General features: G+C 43.3%; 1 protein-coding gene across 1 annotated transcript in view; it reads left to right on the top strand.

The window, feature by feature from the left end:
• PLXND1 (plexin D1) overlaps window positions 1-17,756 on the top strand; it is a 212,728-nt gene that overhangs the window by 120,045 nt on the left and 74,927 nt on the right. Inside the window, exons 17-21 of the mRNA XM_015425233.1 lie at window positions 1,866-2,005; window positions 2,406-2,573; window positions 8,161-8,251; window positions 10,452-10,721; window positions 11,232-11,381. Of these exons, the coding sequence (XP_015280719.1) occupies window positions 1,866-2,005; window positions 2,406-2,573; window positions 8,161-8,251; window positions 10,452-10,721; window positions 11,232-11,381 (819 nt within the window). The remainder of the gene's footprint in view (window positions 1-1,865; window positions 2,006-2,405; window positions 2,574-8,160; window positions 8,252-10,451; window positions 10,722-11,231; window positions 11,382-17,756) is intronic.

The raw sequence follows: 17,756 nt of genomic DNA, 5'->3' as shown, positions 1-17,756 counted from the left end.
AGAGTGAGTGTAGCAAACAAGCTGTATTTCTGCCCATCCTGAACAAATAAGAAGTTTATTGTGATGTCTGAAAGCAATTTATGTTTGGGTTTATTTATTTTCCTTTGAAGAAGCAGGAAACAAGACTGGGAAAGTCTAGTTGACAAAAGTTCATTAGTGAGTTGACAGAAGTACAAAGATCTACTTTAGATTTCATGCACTCAAGACAGCCAAGAGGAATCAAACAGCTGTAACATCTATCCAAGAAAAAATTAAGAGGACTGCTAAAGTCTTGACTCATTTTGTGGTTAACCTTTTCTTAAGATAATGAACAAAAATTAGACCAGTTTATGAAGCACATTCAAAACCAACATCATGTTTTTTCCATAATATCAATATGTACACATGCATACTATCACCGTAATTATTTGTTCTGTAGGATTAATTGAGATACTAGTATAATCCAGGGGGGAAAGTAAGTTTACTCATATCCAGACTTACTAATATTTTTTAAAATCATTACTTTTCTGGAAGTTTTAGTTTTAGTTTTAAACCACTGTGAATAGTGGCAGGAACAACTTTCACAGGATTTTTGTCTGAAAACAGGTAAAACATATTTATTTATTTGTATTTATTTATTTTTAGATTTATATCCCGCCCTTCCAAACGGCTCAGGGCAGCTAACATACGGCGAAAGCCGGATTAAATAGATAAAATACAATAAAACAGTGTTAAAACAACCACAATAAAACCCATACAATATTTAAGGTGCTCTGATGTCATCCTATATGTAAATCACCCAAGATGGGAACAATAATCCCAATTCGGCGGGCAGCTGTCTCCAGCGACAATGTTCTACGCACTTCTGCCAGGCGATGCTTACCTCCCATAACAATACCACGGTGGTGGAATAGTGGCGGCGCACTATTAAAAGGATCTAAAAACATTCCACACATCAGTACTTTTCTTTAAACAGATCACTTCAAAACAGATCACTTCTTTAAACAGATCACTTCAAAATTACAGTGTTAACATATACAATACTCATAAGGCTCTAAAAAGAAACTCAGCTTCTGTGAGATTTATCCACTTTTCTTCAAACATTTTTCTTCAGAGTTACAAGATAGGTCATCACCATTTTAGTATCATAAAAATTATTCGTTGTTACAAATCAAAATGATCCAAATCTGCAGATTTGTACGAAGATGATGACTGAAAATAGTGAAGCTCAAGGAACCAGGGATTTTCATTTTAAGTGTATTTTCACTCAACAAAATTCCCAGTATCTTTTAGACCTATTTTAGGTTAAGCCTCAAGGGCCTTTACTTTTTCTTTGGGTCGTAAATGATTTAAAAGTCTTGTTTATCTATTATACAGTGACATGGTGCTGAATATGTAGAATTCCCAGGTTTTTCCGATCTGGCTTCTGAGTAAACACAGTTAGAATTGGGATATTACTTTGTTACTGTGTTTGGACAATCTTGGTCTTTTTCTGGAGAACTCTTACCTTTGGTATGTACTTATAGGGTGCAGAAGTGTGTTCCACCAGAGCAGGTCATTGCAAGACTTAGAGCAAAAACGACTGGCACTTGAAGAGTACATTCTGCTGAGAACACTGCCTCCACAATGGAGGACACACCATGGAAATAGACAAAAGGGTTGGGGTCCAAGCCTATATTTACAGGGTGTCTGTATTGCTGAATAATGTTACTGTAGGCCGAGATTTTAAAAAATCACATCTATCCGATGAAGTGGGCTGGGACCCACTAAAGCTCATATTGAAATAAATGCTAGTCTTTCACGTGCCACTAGATTTTTTGCTTTATTGAGAATCAAATGAACATATCACCTTGACATACCCCCCCCTTTTTTTTTTGCCTCTTTAGCTTCCAGTGGTTAAATTCATATCTCCATCAACTGGCCCTAAAGCAGGAGGAACCAAAGTAACCATTGCAGGGAATAATCTCAATGTGGGGTCTGAGCTGCACGTTCTGGTCAATAGCACAAAAGAATGCAGAGACCTCAGGTAAGCGGCTGCCTCGGGGTGAATGATAAGCTCTACTATGAAAGCACATCTGATGCTAACTCTGCTGTCTTTTAGGCACCAGCTCAGATCAGTTTTATTCTCCTGAGCTTTGAGCTGTTGTTACTGGTGTTTTATTGGTTAGATGGCTGTTGGGGTACACGGGGAGTAGGCAGAGAGGTCACAATGAGGACCCTACAATTTACAAGCAATTTAGTACACTCTGGGGAAACTCCCCCCCCCCCGGGAGATGTTTCCAGTGTTCCTCATGAATTGCAAGGCCCTTTCCAATCCATGCTTGTGTTCATCACTGTTATAAATAGGTACAGACAGGAATCAGAGATATTTTCTGCACCTGTTCATCTATTTTACTCAGCAGCTTGTTGTGTCTTTTCTTTTCTAGTCGTACTGACACTACCATTACTTGCACTATGCCAGGTGTGGAGATTACTACCACCGTGAGAGTCTGCGTCCAGTTTGAGAACAAGTCTTGCATCAGTGATAACTGTACTTTCACATATGAAAAAAATCCAGTTATTACTAATATCAGCCCTCAAAAGAGTCAGGTCAGGTAAGCCATTCTTCTCCTCTCTGTGCTAGCAAAGGTGGATGAATCCTCTAGAAACTGACAGGTCTTAGCAAGAATTTGCAGGAACATCCCCATTCAGAAGAATGGTGGAGGGTTTGAGACTGTATATTCACAGAGGCTGTATGTTCCCAGGGCTGGAATGGTAAAACAGATGAGTTATACTGCCATCGACCAGCATCCTGGTTTCAAATGGCAGGGACAACAGCTGGAACATTGATGGAAAAGGAGAACTTGACTGATCACAGACTAGAGCCCATTTTCATATCTAATCTTTCACAGTGATGATGGTGAAAAAATATAGCTTTGTTGCCACTTTTATAGTTGCCCAGTGGTTTGTAGTGGAGCTTTCCTAAATGGTTAGGGGTTACACACTGGCTGTCGGGAAGAGGAAGGAGTGAGCTGAGTAACCCACAGTGACATTTATGTTAAACATTTTGTGGAAAAGATAATTTGCATCTTCTCCAACTTAGACACAATTGTTCTTTTGGTTGACCTGAGAGGTACTGCCTGTTCTATATTGTCCTATATTCAGGGCTCTTTTTGTAGAAAAAGCTCAGCAGGAACTCATTAGCATAATAGGCCACACCCAACAGCAGGAACTCATTAGCATATTGGGCCACACCCCTGACCACACAGCTCATTAGCACATTAGGCCACACCCCCGTGTTACCAGAAGTGTGGTTATCCAGCCACACCCACCTTTTGCTTGTTATTCTGTTTACCTTGTTTGTTGTCAAAACCCAGGGCTTTTTTGTAGCAGGAACTCCTTTGCATGTTAGGCCACACACCCCTAATGTAGCCAATCCTAATGAGTTTCTGCTGTTGGGAGTGGCCTATTATGCTAATGAGTTCCTGCTGGGCGTGGCCAACTTGGGAGCCAGCCAAAACTCCATGCCTGTGCGTTCCTGCCCAAAAATAGCCCTGCCTATATTGATGAATATGTCTCATTTTCTGCTACCTGAGAGTGTCATTTGGTGGGATTCTGCTTCATGTGCCACCGCCATCAAGTTTTTAGGCCATTTTGTTCTGACTTTATCCTGGATTCCCAGTTTGATGTGATGATAAAAATGTACTTTAATAAGGTATACTTAATAAATTAGATTATGATGTAAGATGGTTTGGTGGGATTTTATACCAAAATGGATAGAATTATTTTAATAAATAAAACTACGCAGAGGCCTTGAAGAACTCTTGTTCACTATAACCTAGCTTTCAGCAAGCATCACTCAAATCCTAACTAATAATGGGAAAAGAATGTTGGAAAGGATATAGAAATTCAGGCAAATACCACATCAATATCATGTTATTCCGACTTGCACTGACTGCTGATGCAAGAGATAACAGTTTGAAATTCCTTACTGAAAAGAACCCGTGAGGTCAACATTTTTAATTTTTAAAACATGTTGCTCTCCTTGAAGCCCCTGGGGGGCTTCTTTTCCTTTTTGAATTTCTCCAAGAAGTCACTCATCCTTACTGCAGACTTGAAATGTAACAATGTGATATGAACAAAGACATTTGAGAAACCAGAAAGTGCACCTTCAGCTCAAATTGCTAAGGAAGTGCATATTAACAACCAAGGCTTATGCAGTATTCTCAGCAGAAACCGTAATTTTGTAATCACAAAGGCCAGAACCAGATTATGAGATGAGAGGAAAATGTTGGCAAATGAGCAATGGTAATACAGCTCGTTTTCTGTACCAGATGTGCAATTCTATCAGTCAGAGCTGCATCTAACTGCAATACTAAGCTGAGCCTTTGTAAGTCCATTGACTCCAGTTGACTTAGAAGGGTATAACTCTGCTTGGGACTACACTGCATAATGCACAGTGATTGCTTCAGAACATAACAGTTCATCGATGAGAAAATCCAAGCTTAGGCTTTGAAATAAATGCCATTTCTACTTTGTTACTGTGCATAGTGCTGCTGCTGTAGCGCATCCAAGGAAGGCGTAGGAATTTGTCCTGTAGGATTCCATATGATCACTTCACCTTCCCTTTGGCAGCGTCTCATTGCTTGTGCTCATTGTGGGGCTGCAGTTTTGCTCATCAAACTGATAATTGGATCTAGCACGACTTTTCTGCAATGATCAAATACAATTCAGATGGAATTTCTTCATGGAAGCCATAGACCACAAACAGTGGCATGAGCTTCAAACACCCTATGAATATGCATAGCTGCAGCATACTGAGAATTTAGAGAGGCCTAAATGACTTGTGAACGCTCTGTTTATAAGAGCCCTGTATGCTAAAATCTCTGGTTTTGAGTGTCTTTTGGAGGCAAAGGGGATAAATCACTCTCTCTCTCTCTAAACTCCCTGATGAGCTACCTGATGTTGCAATATAATTAAAGCAAGTAGAACATGAAATGGTTGAAGTAATGAAAGGCCACATGCAGGGTAAAGTCTGGATGTAGTTTCTGGTAACCAATGGAGACAGGCCACTCCTCCCTCAGCACCAGTTACATGTGCTAGAGCCATCTCATTATTTTCTTTAATTGATTTCATATTTGTGGTGCCACATTTAGCATTCCTCAGGCAGCTTGCCGGGAGGAGAGAGAAAAAAACCCCTTGTCCAAACCTTTTCACTGTTCAACTGCAAGTGTTTGAAAGATTTGGGATTCTTGTCAGTACAATTACTTGGTAGTGTTGTTTTCAGTGATAAAATATGTTCAGTTTGTCTCCATTCAAGCTTGATGATGAAATGGTTAGTTTATTAATAATTAGCTTACTGATTCCAGCAAATTATTTTCTTGAAGTCTTTTGGGGCAAACTAATGAAACGTGAGACTTCTTCTTGGGCCCAAGCTATGCATCGCAGACACCACTGATCCATGCTGCTCTGGTAATGTGTAGTTGTCAAGCCCAGGGAGGGTGGTGGGTAAAGAGAATGATAATCTGCGTAGTCAAGCCAAGAGTCAGGCAGCCAGAGGGTCAGAGACAGTCAACAAATCCATGTGGCATAGCAGAAGCATAGTCTAGCCAAGAGTCAGGCAGCCAGAGGGTCAAATCCATGTGGCATAGCAGAAGCATGGCCAAGAGTTAGAAATCCACAAGGCAGTTCAAGTCAGAGGCAAGACACAAAATCAAGGAGGCAAGGACCAGGATCAGCAGAACTGGTGTAATCTTCTCACTGCAGACAGGTTGCTCTGACTGAAAGGCCCAGCCTAGGAGCAGCAGCTTTATTCTCCTAGGTTGGACCCTTCAGTCAGCTGTTCCCAGCAGTAATCATGAGGTACCTCCAGGCAGGATGTGCTTCCTCCATTGACTACCTCTTGAGGAAGATGTTGTGATGCAGATGAGAATGGGCTACCACCAGCTCTCTCTGAAAGGAAGCAGCTTTGATGAGGGTCCACAGCTGTCGGCCTCAGGATCTGAATTGCAGTGCCATAGTGCCTGACAATAGTTAGGAAAAATGTGATGTCATTGCATAAATGCTTCCCAGTGACATAGAAAGGAGGGTGGGGATTCTAACATACGGGCAGCTTCCCCTCCCCTTAGCTACAGGTTATCAAGGGATGGCATTCTTAATGTGAGGCAGGGCTTCCAAAAATAGCATAAGCAGAAGTACTAGATTTTCTTTCATTCTTCCTGTCTCTCGAAGTTCAGTTTTATGTGTGCTGTGACCGGGCGGTGTACATGGAATGCTAATGCACTTCCTTTTGGATACGTGTGTCCCCATCCTGACTGAGAGTTCTAGGTGTAACAGTGGCCCCTGTTTCATAGTCTCTTTTCTTTTGCTTTTCTTTCTAAGCAAGAACTTTGAGCCTTTATGCCCCCGGATTTCAGAAGGAATAAGCACTGCAGCCAAGCCGTCTTTCTTTGTTTTCATTTGAGAAGGGTAGAACAGATGGTTTGTGTTTTGCCTCAGGAAGGCTTATGTGACAAAACTGGAGAACTGCTGAGGTAGCACATTGAGAACTTCATGCATGTTCCTGATTAGCCTGTCATTAGGTAGAAAGAAAGCAGACATATATATATACGCGCGCACATACGTGCACACATACACACACACAATAATGTATGATTAATATTGTGTCTATGATCTTCTGCCCCAAGTATGCAGAATGGGACAGCTTGGGTGCATGGTTGACTGGGAGGGACAGACAGCTTGGACTTCTAGAAATGGCTAGGCTGCTTTCTGGTAGCCAGTGATACTTAACCCAGGAAACTTGGACAGGATCCACACTGGAGCAGATTTGCCCCACCTATCCAAAGCTTAGCAGCTCAGGGGCTCAGGTAGGGTTGCCAAACTCCGGGTGGCACCTGGAGAACTCCAGCTATTACAGTTGATCTCTAGCCTACAGAGATCAGTTCCCCTGGAGAAAATGGTTCCTTTGGGGGGTGGACTCTATGGCAATTATACCCTGGTGTCGTCCCTCCCCTCCCCAAACCCAGCCCTCCCCAGGTTCCACCTCAAAAATCTTCAGGAATTTCCCGACCCAAAGTTGGCAACCCTGGGGTGGTGACTGGGATAGGTGTTCCTTATCATAAATGCTGAGGTTTTAATGAGTCAGGAACACTATGGTTGACTGTCCAAACTCCTAAAGCTAGGAGGAGGTAGGCAGATTAGCCTGTTCTGGCTTTATATATATATTAGCATAGGGATCCATGCTAGTGGGGTTTAGTATGGTAGTTAAGTGGTATTTACCTGTTGGAGACCTGGTTAATTTATAAAGTTGTAGCTTGATCCATTCAAGGCTGTGTCTATCTCTTCCTCATGTCCACATTCAAAGGCTGGTTTTCGTGTCATTTTACCCATGCACATATAAATCTATAACATGCACATACAGCAATGCTTCCTTCCACATGTATTAGCCCAGTACCAATAATCCCATCTGGCCACCACTCCATGCATATTAGGGTTGCCAAGTCCATCTTCCACCCCCAGCGGGGGACTTTGGGGGCGTTCCTGGAGGGGGCGGGGCATCCCTGACGTGATGACATCATGTTGGGGACGTCCCCCCCCCCCGCCCGTGCGCCAGATCTCCAGAAACGGCAGTTCCCTGCACTTAAAGGAGCTGGTGTTTTCCTTTTAAATGCAGGAGCCGGCGTTTCCCCTTTAAGAGCAGCCGCGTTTCCCTTTTAAGAGCACGAAGCTGGCATTTCCCTGCAAGCTTGTGGAGATCAGGCTTGGGAGGAAACACGGGTTCCACACACTTAAAGGGAGAGAGATGGGTGGCTGTGGGTGTTGGGGGTGGGGCTTCCCCTGCCTGCCATCTGGCCGGCGGCGGGTAGAACCCCCCCAAAACGGGGGACCCCTGGCAAAGCGGGGGGGTTGGCAACTCTAATGCATATAAGTAAGCATGCGTATGCTGTTGGTTACTGGTACTGCGCTAAGTGGAACCACAAACTTCAATCGGTACGAAGCTGCATGTGTTTTTCTGTTGGTTCATCATACTGCATGGGCAGTCCCACATGGGAACTGTGCTTGCACATATGCAGGTCTCATGAGTGACTGCAGCAGGTGAACACCTAGTAAACATCAGTTACGGGTAACTGCATTTTGTATACTACTTTGAATAACAGATGGCCCATTTCTCATCTGATTTGTTACCTTTTTGTTTCTTTTAAGTGGAGGCAGGATCATCACTGTGGAAGGAAATGGATTTTTGATGGCTCAGAATGTGTCTATGGTAGTACCTGCCATTGGGAAAGAGCAAACCGTAAGTCTTTAACCCTGGAAAGGAAAGAACACAGTTGATAGAGGCATAAAGTCAAATGGGGAATGGAGGACAAAGTAGAGATGCCACTGGGAGGGGGAATACTGCTGCTGACAGCTACCTCTGTGGAATATGTTTTCTATAGTCATTGAAAACAATATTCAGTCAGGTGCAAAAGTTCCTAACATATGCTGCAGTCCCGCATTACATTATGTGCATTTCAGGGTCAATTCATATGTTAATTGAGCTTCATGGGAGCAGCTTCTGCATAAATCTTTTCCATGCCATTCTTGTACTGTTTGTAAGAAGTAGTTACATATGCCAGATGTTTAACCCAGTTGTTTCTGATGCCAGTGTGGCTGATATCAATGGGGCAACTGCATGCTAATTGAAGTATAAGTCTCCAGGCGCTGGCATTGTTCTTCTTCCTCTGAATCTGAATTGTTAGGAATTATGAACCTGACCATCCATTTAGATTATCTTCAGCACCCTCCTCTGTCTCCCTTTTGCTGACTGAAGTCAGGGTTGGGGTGGCTAGGCCAGCGTCACATCAACAGGGCAGTGCTAGCAGAAGACTCAGAGAGGCTTTCTCAGTGGCAAAACCACAGTTACAGAATTCTATTCTCAGAGATCACTCAATCCCTTCTGGCTTTTAGACAGTTAAAATAATTCTTGCTGTGAGGACTTGTAGATAATTTAATGTCTGATTAATGTGTTTCTTAACTGTTTGGATTGCTGGGCTTCAGGGAATTGTGCTTTTATAAGTATATCGTAAAGTCGGGTGATTAGTAGGATTAGTGTTTTACCAGTTTGTTGTTGCTTTGGATTTTTTGTTGATGTTTTATTATTCATTTTTGTTCTGTGGCCCTTGGGGCCGAAACAAATACTCTGAAAATATAAATGACATGTTGCGTAGTCATAAGGTGCAAATATAGATTTGAAAAACAATTTTCCTTGTTACTCAAGCAAAATGACTGTTCGACATAATATTCAAAAATTTAGTAGACGCTAAAGGTGTCTAAGCTCTTACCATCAGTAGTGAATTTCTGTGAGTTTTCCCCCTTCTCGTGAATATTGCTTTGGCCAATGCAGTATTCAGGTGGTTGCAGGGCTTTTCTGAGTGGTTAGAATGGTTTAAATTTTTATGGTTATGCCAATTAGGTACATTGTACCGCTCTTGTTAGCCGCCCTGAGCCTGTTCGCAGGATGTGCGGGGTATAAATGTAATAAGTTAATAAATAAATAAATTAGAGTATGAGGGACTAGAATTGTGGAGGCCCAGCTGTGCATCTTACTGAAAAATTTCAGGCCAGTCATTCTCACACTGTAATCTACCTCATAGGGTTATTATGAGGATAAAATGGAGAAGGGAGACCCATGTATGCCACTCTAGCCTTTTTAAAGGATTGGAAATGTCATAGCAGAGTTCTGAAGGCCTGGGGAAAAACCTGGGAAACTTCAGAGAAATGTGTTATGTTGTGTTTTTGGAGGGCTTCTTTCAGTTTTTGCAATAGAAAAATTAACAAACTTTGGGGAGTGCTGGGAAAAAAAACTATGCAATATGAGTATGTTTTAAATAAGTGAAAAGGTTTCACTCATTCAAAATGTATAGCCAGTTTTTCCATTGGTTATTGGGAAATTTTGGCAGGGAGGGTGGGATATAAATTGAACTAACTAACTAATAAATAAAAACTAGAAAAAAACTTTAAATGAGTGATATATTTTTTAAGATGAAGTTTTATTCCTCAGAATACATAGCATTTGGAAATTTGGGGGAGCATTAAAACACTCTTGGAACATATTTTTGTTTTGTATAGATTAAATGTGCTAACATGGCATAGCATGCAGCTGTTTGCAGCTTTCTCTTGCTTTGCTATTGGGTATATTTGCAATTTTGCTTGTAAATTCCATAAATATACCAAATAAAATTTTATATGCCAAATTATAAATTATTCTTTTTTTGTTTTTAAAGCAGCAAAATAGGTTCAGGCTTGATAGGAAAGTTAGTATACCATGTTTCAGTTTCCCCAAAATTTCCATTCTTCCCAGCCACCCATTCCAAAAAAGTGGGGGAAACAGGGTTCCCCCCCCCCATGGCTTCAAAATTTCCAGAAATATTATATCCCTGTGTAATAGACAGATTTGTTATTTATACCATTTGAGCTTATTGGTATTTGATGTGCATGCTTTTTCCTGCTTTCAGAACTGTAAGGTTCACACCGACACTGTGATTACCTGCCCCTCTCCAGCTGCCTCCAACATCACTATGGGGAGCAAACCAGCGCCAGTGGACTTCTACATCAATGGACGCCTGTATGCTGAGGACAGCCTATTCCCACTTGAACATCCAGAGGATGCCATACACATTAGCAAATTCCACCTGGAATACTATGCAGACCCCCAGTTCTTCACAGCCAAGAAGGAGAAGTGGATCAAACACCATCCTGGAGAGCCTTTGACACTCGTCATACATGTAAGAGCATAAGACTGAGAACCCCAGTTAAATAAACAAGGAAGTCAGTACAAAGTAGGATTGAATAGTTTGACCAACAAATAATATTAATAGTAGACCACATGTCCTGTAGAATGTCCTCATTAAATGCCATGAATGTCAGAAGCAATACCAGTTGAAAAACACCCAACTATGAGCAATCTAAGCATCCCCTACCCTATTTCTCTCTCACAACATTCATAAACAGGCTTATGATTTTTTAAACAGCTATCATTTGCTGTGCAGAATTAAAAGATCAAAAGCATTTCCACTAGCCCATAAGAGTTTTGGGCTCTGATGTGTTCCCTTTGGGGAAATGGAATTTATTTTTTATGCTGTCCTGAAAAACTGGAAAATGGCAACTGAAAGAGTAAGATTTGAGAACAAACACATTGGGACTTGGAGTTTAGTGGAGCTTCAAGACGTGATTGGTATGGGAAGAGCAGCATTTATTCAGTAAGATAATCACTCTGTTCTCTGTTTTGTTATTAGAAAGAGCCTGACAACCTTGGCCTGGAAAGCAATGAGTATGAAGTTAAAATTGGTCTAATTTCCTGTGAGATACAAATCGTTTCAGACAAAGTCATTCACTGCTCCGTCAATGAGTCTTTCAGCACTTCAAAAAGACAGCTCCCTGTTACGGTAAGTGCTAGAAGCCCGAAAGGATTCGCTAGCATGTATGTAATCTGTGTCATAGCCCATTTGCAGCTCAGTGGTGGAGCATCTGCTAGGCATGCTGAAGGTCTTCGGTTCAATCCTTGGTGTCTCCAGTTAAAAGGATCAGTTAGTAGGTGATGCATAAGACCTTGATCTAGGCTCTGGAGAGCTGCAGCCAGACAGAGTACACAGTACTGACCTTGATGGACCAGTGGTCTGATTCAGTGTAAGGCACCTTCATGGTATCATGTGGCAGTCTGGCTTCCATCACAGTGTCTAGGCATCCAGTACGGAGGAGAACCGTTTTCATTTTTATGAAAGAGGAAATGTTATGTCTTTTAGATAACGTCAGCTTGTTGAACATAATGTCCGCTAAGAGCTCTAATGGGAAACCTGAAAAGAGGAGACCTGAGCATCACACATCCGATTTCTCATTCCCAATAACTGCTATTCCATGTATAGCTGGGATGGAGTACCCAGCTTACTATAAGTAACATCACTGCTGAAATGTATGCTGATGCTGATTTGAGTTTGTGTCCAATAAATCAAATATGGTTTATTTATTAAATCAAACATGTGCATTGGGTTGGATCCTGTGAGTGTGAGGATTGGGAATCTTTCCCTTGTCCCCCTTCCGCCAGCAGATATGTCTGACCCAAAAAAACCTTATTCCTGTGTTTGAGGGACCTGCATGGACCAATAACCACATGGGTTGGAAGGCTGCACTGTAGAGGGTGGAAAGTGGGTAAAATCACAGAGCTGTACTGTCGAAAGAGGCAGGAGGGATGATTTTGTCCTTTCTTCACTTCAGCCTTCTCCCCCCCCCCCCGCTATTAGTCCGTGCAGGTCCTTCAGCCTTGGGAATCAACATTTTTGGATTCAGAAAAGACTATTGGGGAAGGGAAATATGATCCACATCTGTCTGAACCTTCTGTGGGGGATCTTGGGATCCTATTCGGTATCTCTATATAAGTTTCCACAATGTCCTTAATTGTCAGCATATCCATACAGTTTTGCAAGTAATAGAACCTTGGTTTTTAAAATTGCAGTACAAATGTATTTATGCTTAATCATTTAATAGCACGCCAGAGAATTCTGGTAGTATGGTCTTCTGCAGTAGCAGAATGAGCTGTTCTAACAGAAGTACTGGATCGTTGTGTGCATGCAAACAGATAAGTGCGAAACATTTTCAGTGGTAGACATAATTGTAGAGATCTTCTCAACATCCTCTCCCTATTAAATGCCCGTAGTTAGTGGAAGGGAATAGGAAAGGGAAGATTTAGATACTGAAGCCATCCTTATAGAAGTTCAGTGTGAAGATGTAGATTCATTGAACCTCAGTGCTTTGTATCTTTTCCTCACAAGAGTGAAGGTTTGCCATTCACAATTGTGGGTTAAATGAAAAGTACACTTAGACCAGCAGACTTGTATGGGCAAACTATAAGTGGGCGGTAGCTGGGAACACCAGATGAGGGTTTTGCCTTTCTGTCACACTGTCCCCCAGGGCATTGCATTCCCTTTTTCTATAACAGTGAATGGCTGCAATTCCTTTATATGGTAAAAAAGTATAGGAGTGGCCTGAAGGTTTATAGGGCAGGAGAGCTAAATCTGCTTCTGCCCCTCCCCCGTGACCCATCGTCTGTGGTGGAGTACATGCTAAGCTTCCTCTCAACTGTGACTTCAACTGCAGTCCATTTACTTTATCTTGGGTTCCTTTGTCATCCTAGAGCTTAATGATAAAGTGTGGCAGAGCCTTGGAAAGAGGTACAGATAACGGAGTTGGTCACAAAAGAAAGAGATTGCCCTGCAGGCCAAGAGTAACAGGAGCCCATTAATGACTGTCTGGTGGCATCATGTCAATTAAGAAGCAGCTGGCTCTGCTGAGGATAAATAAATCAAATGAAAACAATATTAGTTATAAGACCAAACAAGTTCCCAGGGGCAGTAATATAGTGTTGAATTGGGACTCCTGTCCATCACCTAATCCTTTCCTACCAAAACGTTTGCCCTTCTTTCAGCTGTTTATAGTGAATTTGACAGTGCTCAGTAGTTTATTATGAGTTGGCACTCTTGGGCTGCAGTCACACAAGCAGTTTGCACCGATATAGCTGTGTTACCTTTGCAGATTTAAAGAGCACAATCAGACAACAACATCTGCCTTCCGTTCCCCAGTTGTTGGCATCCCCACTCTGCCTTGCTTTGGTAGTGGAGTAATCAGGCACTGGTGAAAGTCTGGTATTCCAGTGCCTCCACTCTGTGTTTACGGCTGTCTGAACTTCCCTCTTGAGACGTCAAGCTGTTTGGGAAGTTTGAACCTTCCCTTCCATTTCCGCTTCCTTTTTTTCTTTTCTTTTTCTGGATCAGGTAGCAATGTTTGCATAACTGCATAGCCACCCCTGGCGTTGTCAATCACCTTGGCCCAGTAGTCATTCTGGATCGGGAGTCCCTGGGGGAGTTGTTTTTGAGCAACAAATCCCCCCCAACCCCTCTCTCCATGATTGACACAAGGGTAAATGCACTGAAGTCAGTAGGGCTACTTCATGTAAATCTGTACTTTAACCCCCCCCCCATGTATTCCACGGAAGAGAGGCAAAGGGAAGGAAGCTGAGAGGGACCGGAGTACTTGGCAGAGAGATTGTGGAGCTGTCAAAAAGGAGCTGGAGCTTTGAATACACACTTATGCACATGGGTGAACAAAACAAAACAAAAAGAATGCCGCAGCAATCTGAACTATGGGCCATGGGGCGAGCACGCAGTGAAGCTGGCTCAGGGTGGGATGTCTGATCAAAACTTCCCGCATCTATTTAAGCTGCCGCAAATAGAGGCACAGCTGGATCGTGCCAAGCCTCCAGTGTGACCGCAGCCTTCCTGTTGTTTTTGATACGGGAGCTGAAGTTGATGTGCTAGGTATTGTAGTCAAGGTGTGCTGGTAGAAGATAGCATTGCAAAAGTTGGTCCATCCTGTCATTAAGAAATCTGTTCTCGGGCTTGACTTTTGTGTGTGTTTTCTCTCGCCCCTCATCTATATTTAGACCCCCAAAAGACCAAGTCTCAAGTGCTCATATCACATTCAGGGAGGTTTTGCAATTCTTTACACACTTTCTTCATTTGCGTTTGTGCTCTTTATAAGCCTTCATTTCTGGGGGTTTTCCAGACTGTGTCACTAATTATATTCCTTTCTCTGTAGTTTATTTTATATTCTGTATGTCCCTTGGCTTTTTATGAAGGAGTGTAAAGCTGTTCACACTTTAAGACAGGTGGAGAGATTCTATGCAAGGCCTGACAACCTTTAGCTTTCTTTCTTTCCTCACTTCCAAATCCCAGTTCCTCTTTTTTCCAGTAAATGTGTTATTATTAAATTGGCAGGAGTATGAATGGCTTTCAGGGAGAGAGAAGGAGCCTAGTGGGACTTGAGAAGCCTGTGGCCAAATCTTCTCCAGAAGTAGAGCATTTCAAGAAACATGGGATGGGAAAGTCCCCTCACTGTAAAATCAACGCCCAGGCCAAACCGCTGGACCTAGAGGCACCAAATTCGGGGAGAGTGCTCCTACCATGGCGTAGGTGCTCGCTAAGAAGGATTTTTAGAAATTCGACCCCTAACTGGGTCAAAAGGGGGAAAATGTGCTCCCCCATTGATTCCTGTGTGAATCCCTGGCAGCTGACTCTCTGCACCCCCCACTCTCTGGTTGGTCAGCTGCAGAGCTCAGTGTTCTGAGGTAAAAAAACCCCAACAGTTACAGAGGACTGCAGACAGCTAATGACAGTTGAGGAAATCAGGAGTGGCCAAGAACACCTGTGAGGTGAAGCTAAACTGCTGGCCCAGCCTCTCTGATGGCTTCCAACACACTCCACCAACCTCCTACACCTAACAGGCGGTTGTCTGTCAGGTGCAGCACCACCTCCACAGTGGCTTCTAATACTCCTCCCCTCTCCCCCTCCTACACTGGACAGGCAGCTGCCTGTCAGGTGTAGGAGAGGAGATGGGGTGGCTTCCAACACACTCCCCCCACCTCCTACACCTAACAGGCAGTTGTCTATCAGTGCAGCCCCACCTCCACAGTGGCTTCTAATACTCCTCCCCTCTCCCCCTCCTACACTGGACAGGCAGCTGCCTGTCAGGTGTAGGAGAGGAGGTGGGGTGGCTTCCAACACACTCCCCCCCACCTCCTACACCTAACAGGCAGTTGTCTGTCAGGTGCAGCAGCAGTTGCAGTGTGCTTAAAGCCACAAGGGAGCCTGTCCCTGCAGTAACGCCTTAGTGATCCTACCACCCCTGCCTCCACAGTGGCTTCTAATACTCCTCCCCCCTCCCCGTCCTAAACTGGACAGGCAGCTCCCTGTCAGGTGTAGCAGAGGAGGTGGGATGGTTACAGCCGCCGGGGAGGTTTGCTCAGCAGGATTGCTTTAGCACTGCTGCTGGCTCAGCCTCCCCGATGCCTTTAAACACAGCCCCCCCAACACCAGACAGGCCAGTGTCTATCAGATGTAGGAGCAGGGCCAGGGTATGAATGTTTATGGGGAGATAGTAAAGGATATTTCTAGGAGCCATTTTGATGCGTGCCTCCCTCATGAACCTGAAGAAATGTCCACCACATCACCACTCTCTCACAGCAACTCCCCCTCACACCTCTCACCTCTTACTGCCCCCAAGAAAGGCCCTGGCAAACATCGAGCCAGATACACCAACGCTACAAGAAGGAGGCAACTTAGGAATGCGGCAAAAACATTTGCACATAGTACTCCTGCAGTGTACTGAGCTGCACAGTCCGAGTACCAGCAAGATCACCCTGAGGTGCTCAGAACAACACAGTCTCCATATGAGCAAAACAATCCAGGAACACAAGTAGAGAGGCCATTCGTGGAACGTGGCAGGAGTTGACTTAACAGACGACTGCTTCTTAAATGGACAGGTCTATGCGGCCTGCTCCAGAGTGAGCTCATCAAGCAGCCCGGTGATCCTAGCTCCTGCGGGCAGAACCACCAGTGTGGTTTAGAGAGAGGTCCTTCAGTAGAGAAAAAAAAGGTATGTATGTCTCACTTCATTTCTTACACTACAGTCTTCTCCATTAGAATTCCTACAACAAATGTCACATTTCAAATTTCACATCATCAGTATTATAACTGGATTTACGGAACTTAAATACTGTAGCGAAGCACGGGTAGCAGGCTAGTGCAGGATAAACCGATGCTGCTCATGCTGCTCCTGAGAGGAGAGTGTGTTATTTTTTTGCTGTTTGTGGTTTTTTAATACATGAAATTCCATTGCAAAACTGAACAAACATGGGCAGAAATAGCAGGGCCCTAATTTTTATGAGGGAGGCCATGGTGGCTCAGAGGTTAAAGACACTGAGCTGCAGACTGGAAGGTCTGTAGTTCAGCAGTTCGAGACCCTAGTGCGACATGATGGAGTGAGCTCCCATCTCTCGCCCCAGCTCCTGCCAACCTAGCAGTTCGAATGCAAGAAATTGCAAATGGATAAATAGGTACTGCTTCGGTGGGAAAGTACTGCTTCCGTGTGCCTTGGCATTTAGTCATGCTGGACACATGACCGTGGAGAATACTTTGGACAGAGCTGGCTCTTCGGCTTGGAAACGGAGATTAGCACCGCCCCCTAGAGTTGGATTTGACTGGATTTCGAACAAGGGAAGCTTTTACCTTTACCTAATTTTCCTGACCCATTGTTAAGAGGATTTACAAAAATGAGAACATCCCATTTTCAATGGAAACGTGCCAATAAAGGGCAGAAGGAAAGGAAACTTTTTGTGATCTGCTTTTGGAAACTGTGCAAGCAATGTGTTGTATATAGTACAACATACACTGCTTTTTCAAGGGTAGTGTGCCATCAGGTGAATTCATGTCACTTTGCCATGGCTGCCAGGCCAAATGTGCCATGCCAGCTATGTACTGTAGCCTTCAAGTTTTCTGATAAACACAGGTGGTTTATCAAGCACCTGGCAGGCTGTAATATTTGATTTGCATACCAATTATGATCCAGTTTGAAAACATGTATTTACTATCCCAGATCGCATTATGAATATGGTTGCTAGTCTTTCAAAGAGGTTTCCTAGCATCAGTTCTTGTAGCAGCTGCAAAGTCCAGCTAAAATAGCAGGATTATTCTAGAGTGAGTTCAGTCCCATTTCTCAGGTTAGAGCCAAATACATCTTCCTGCCTCCAAAACTCCACTGCCTAAATTATTCACTGTTCTCTCAGTTATTTCGAAAATGTGATGGAGCTTACCTCTAATGCCTTCACTGATTTTCTTGCTACATCTAGCAAAACGTCTTGTTGCTAAGGTCTTTATGGGTTTGCACCACCATGCCATTCAGCCCCTCTCTGCCAAAATGCTTTTGCTTATGAT

The sequence above is a fragment of the Gekko japonicus genome, unplaced genomic scaffold (genome assembly GCF_001447785.1).
Source record: "Gekko japonicus isolate JY-2015 unplaced genomic scaffold, Gekko_japonicus_V1.1 scaffold2, whole genome shotgun sequence".
In the NCBI taxonomy this organism is placed as follows: domain Eukaryota; kingdom Metazoa; phylum Chordata; class Lepidosauria; order Squamata; family Gekkonidae; genus Gekko; species Gekko japonicus.
Note: the sequence above shows the minus strand (reverse complement) of the source record. Positions and strands in the feature narration are given on the sequence as shown.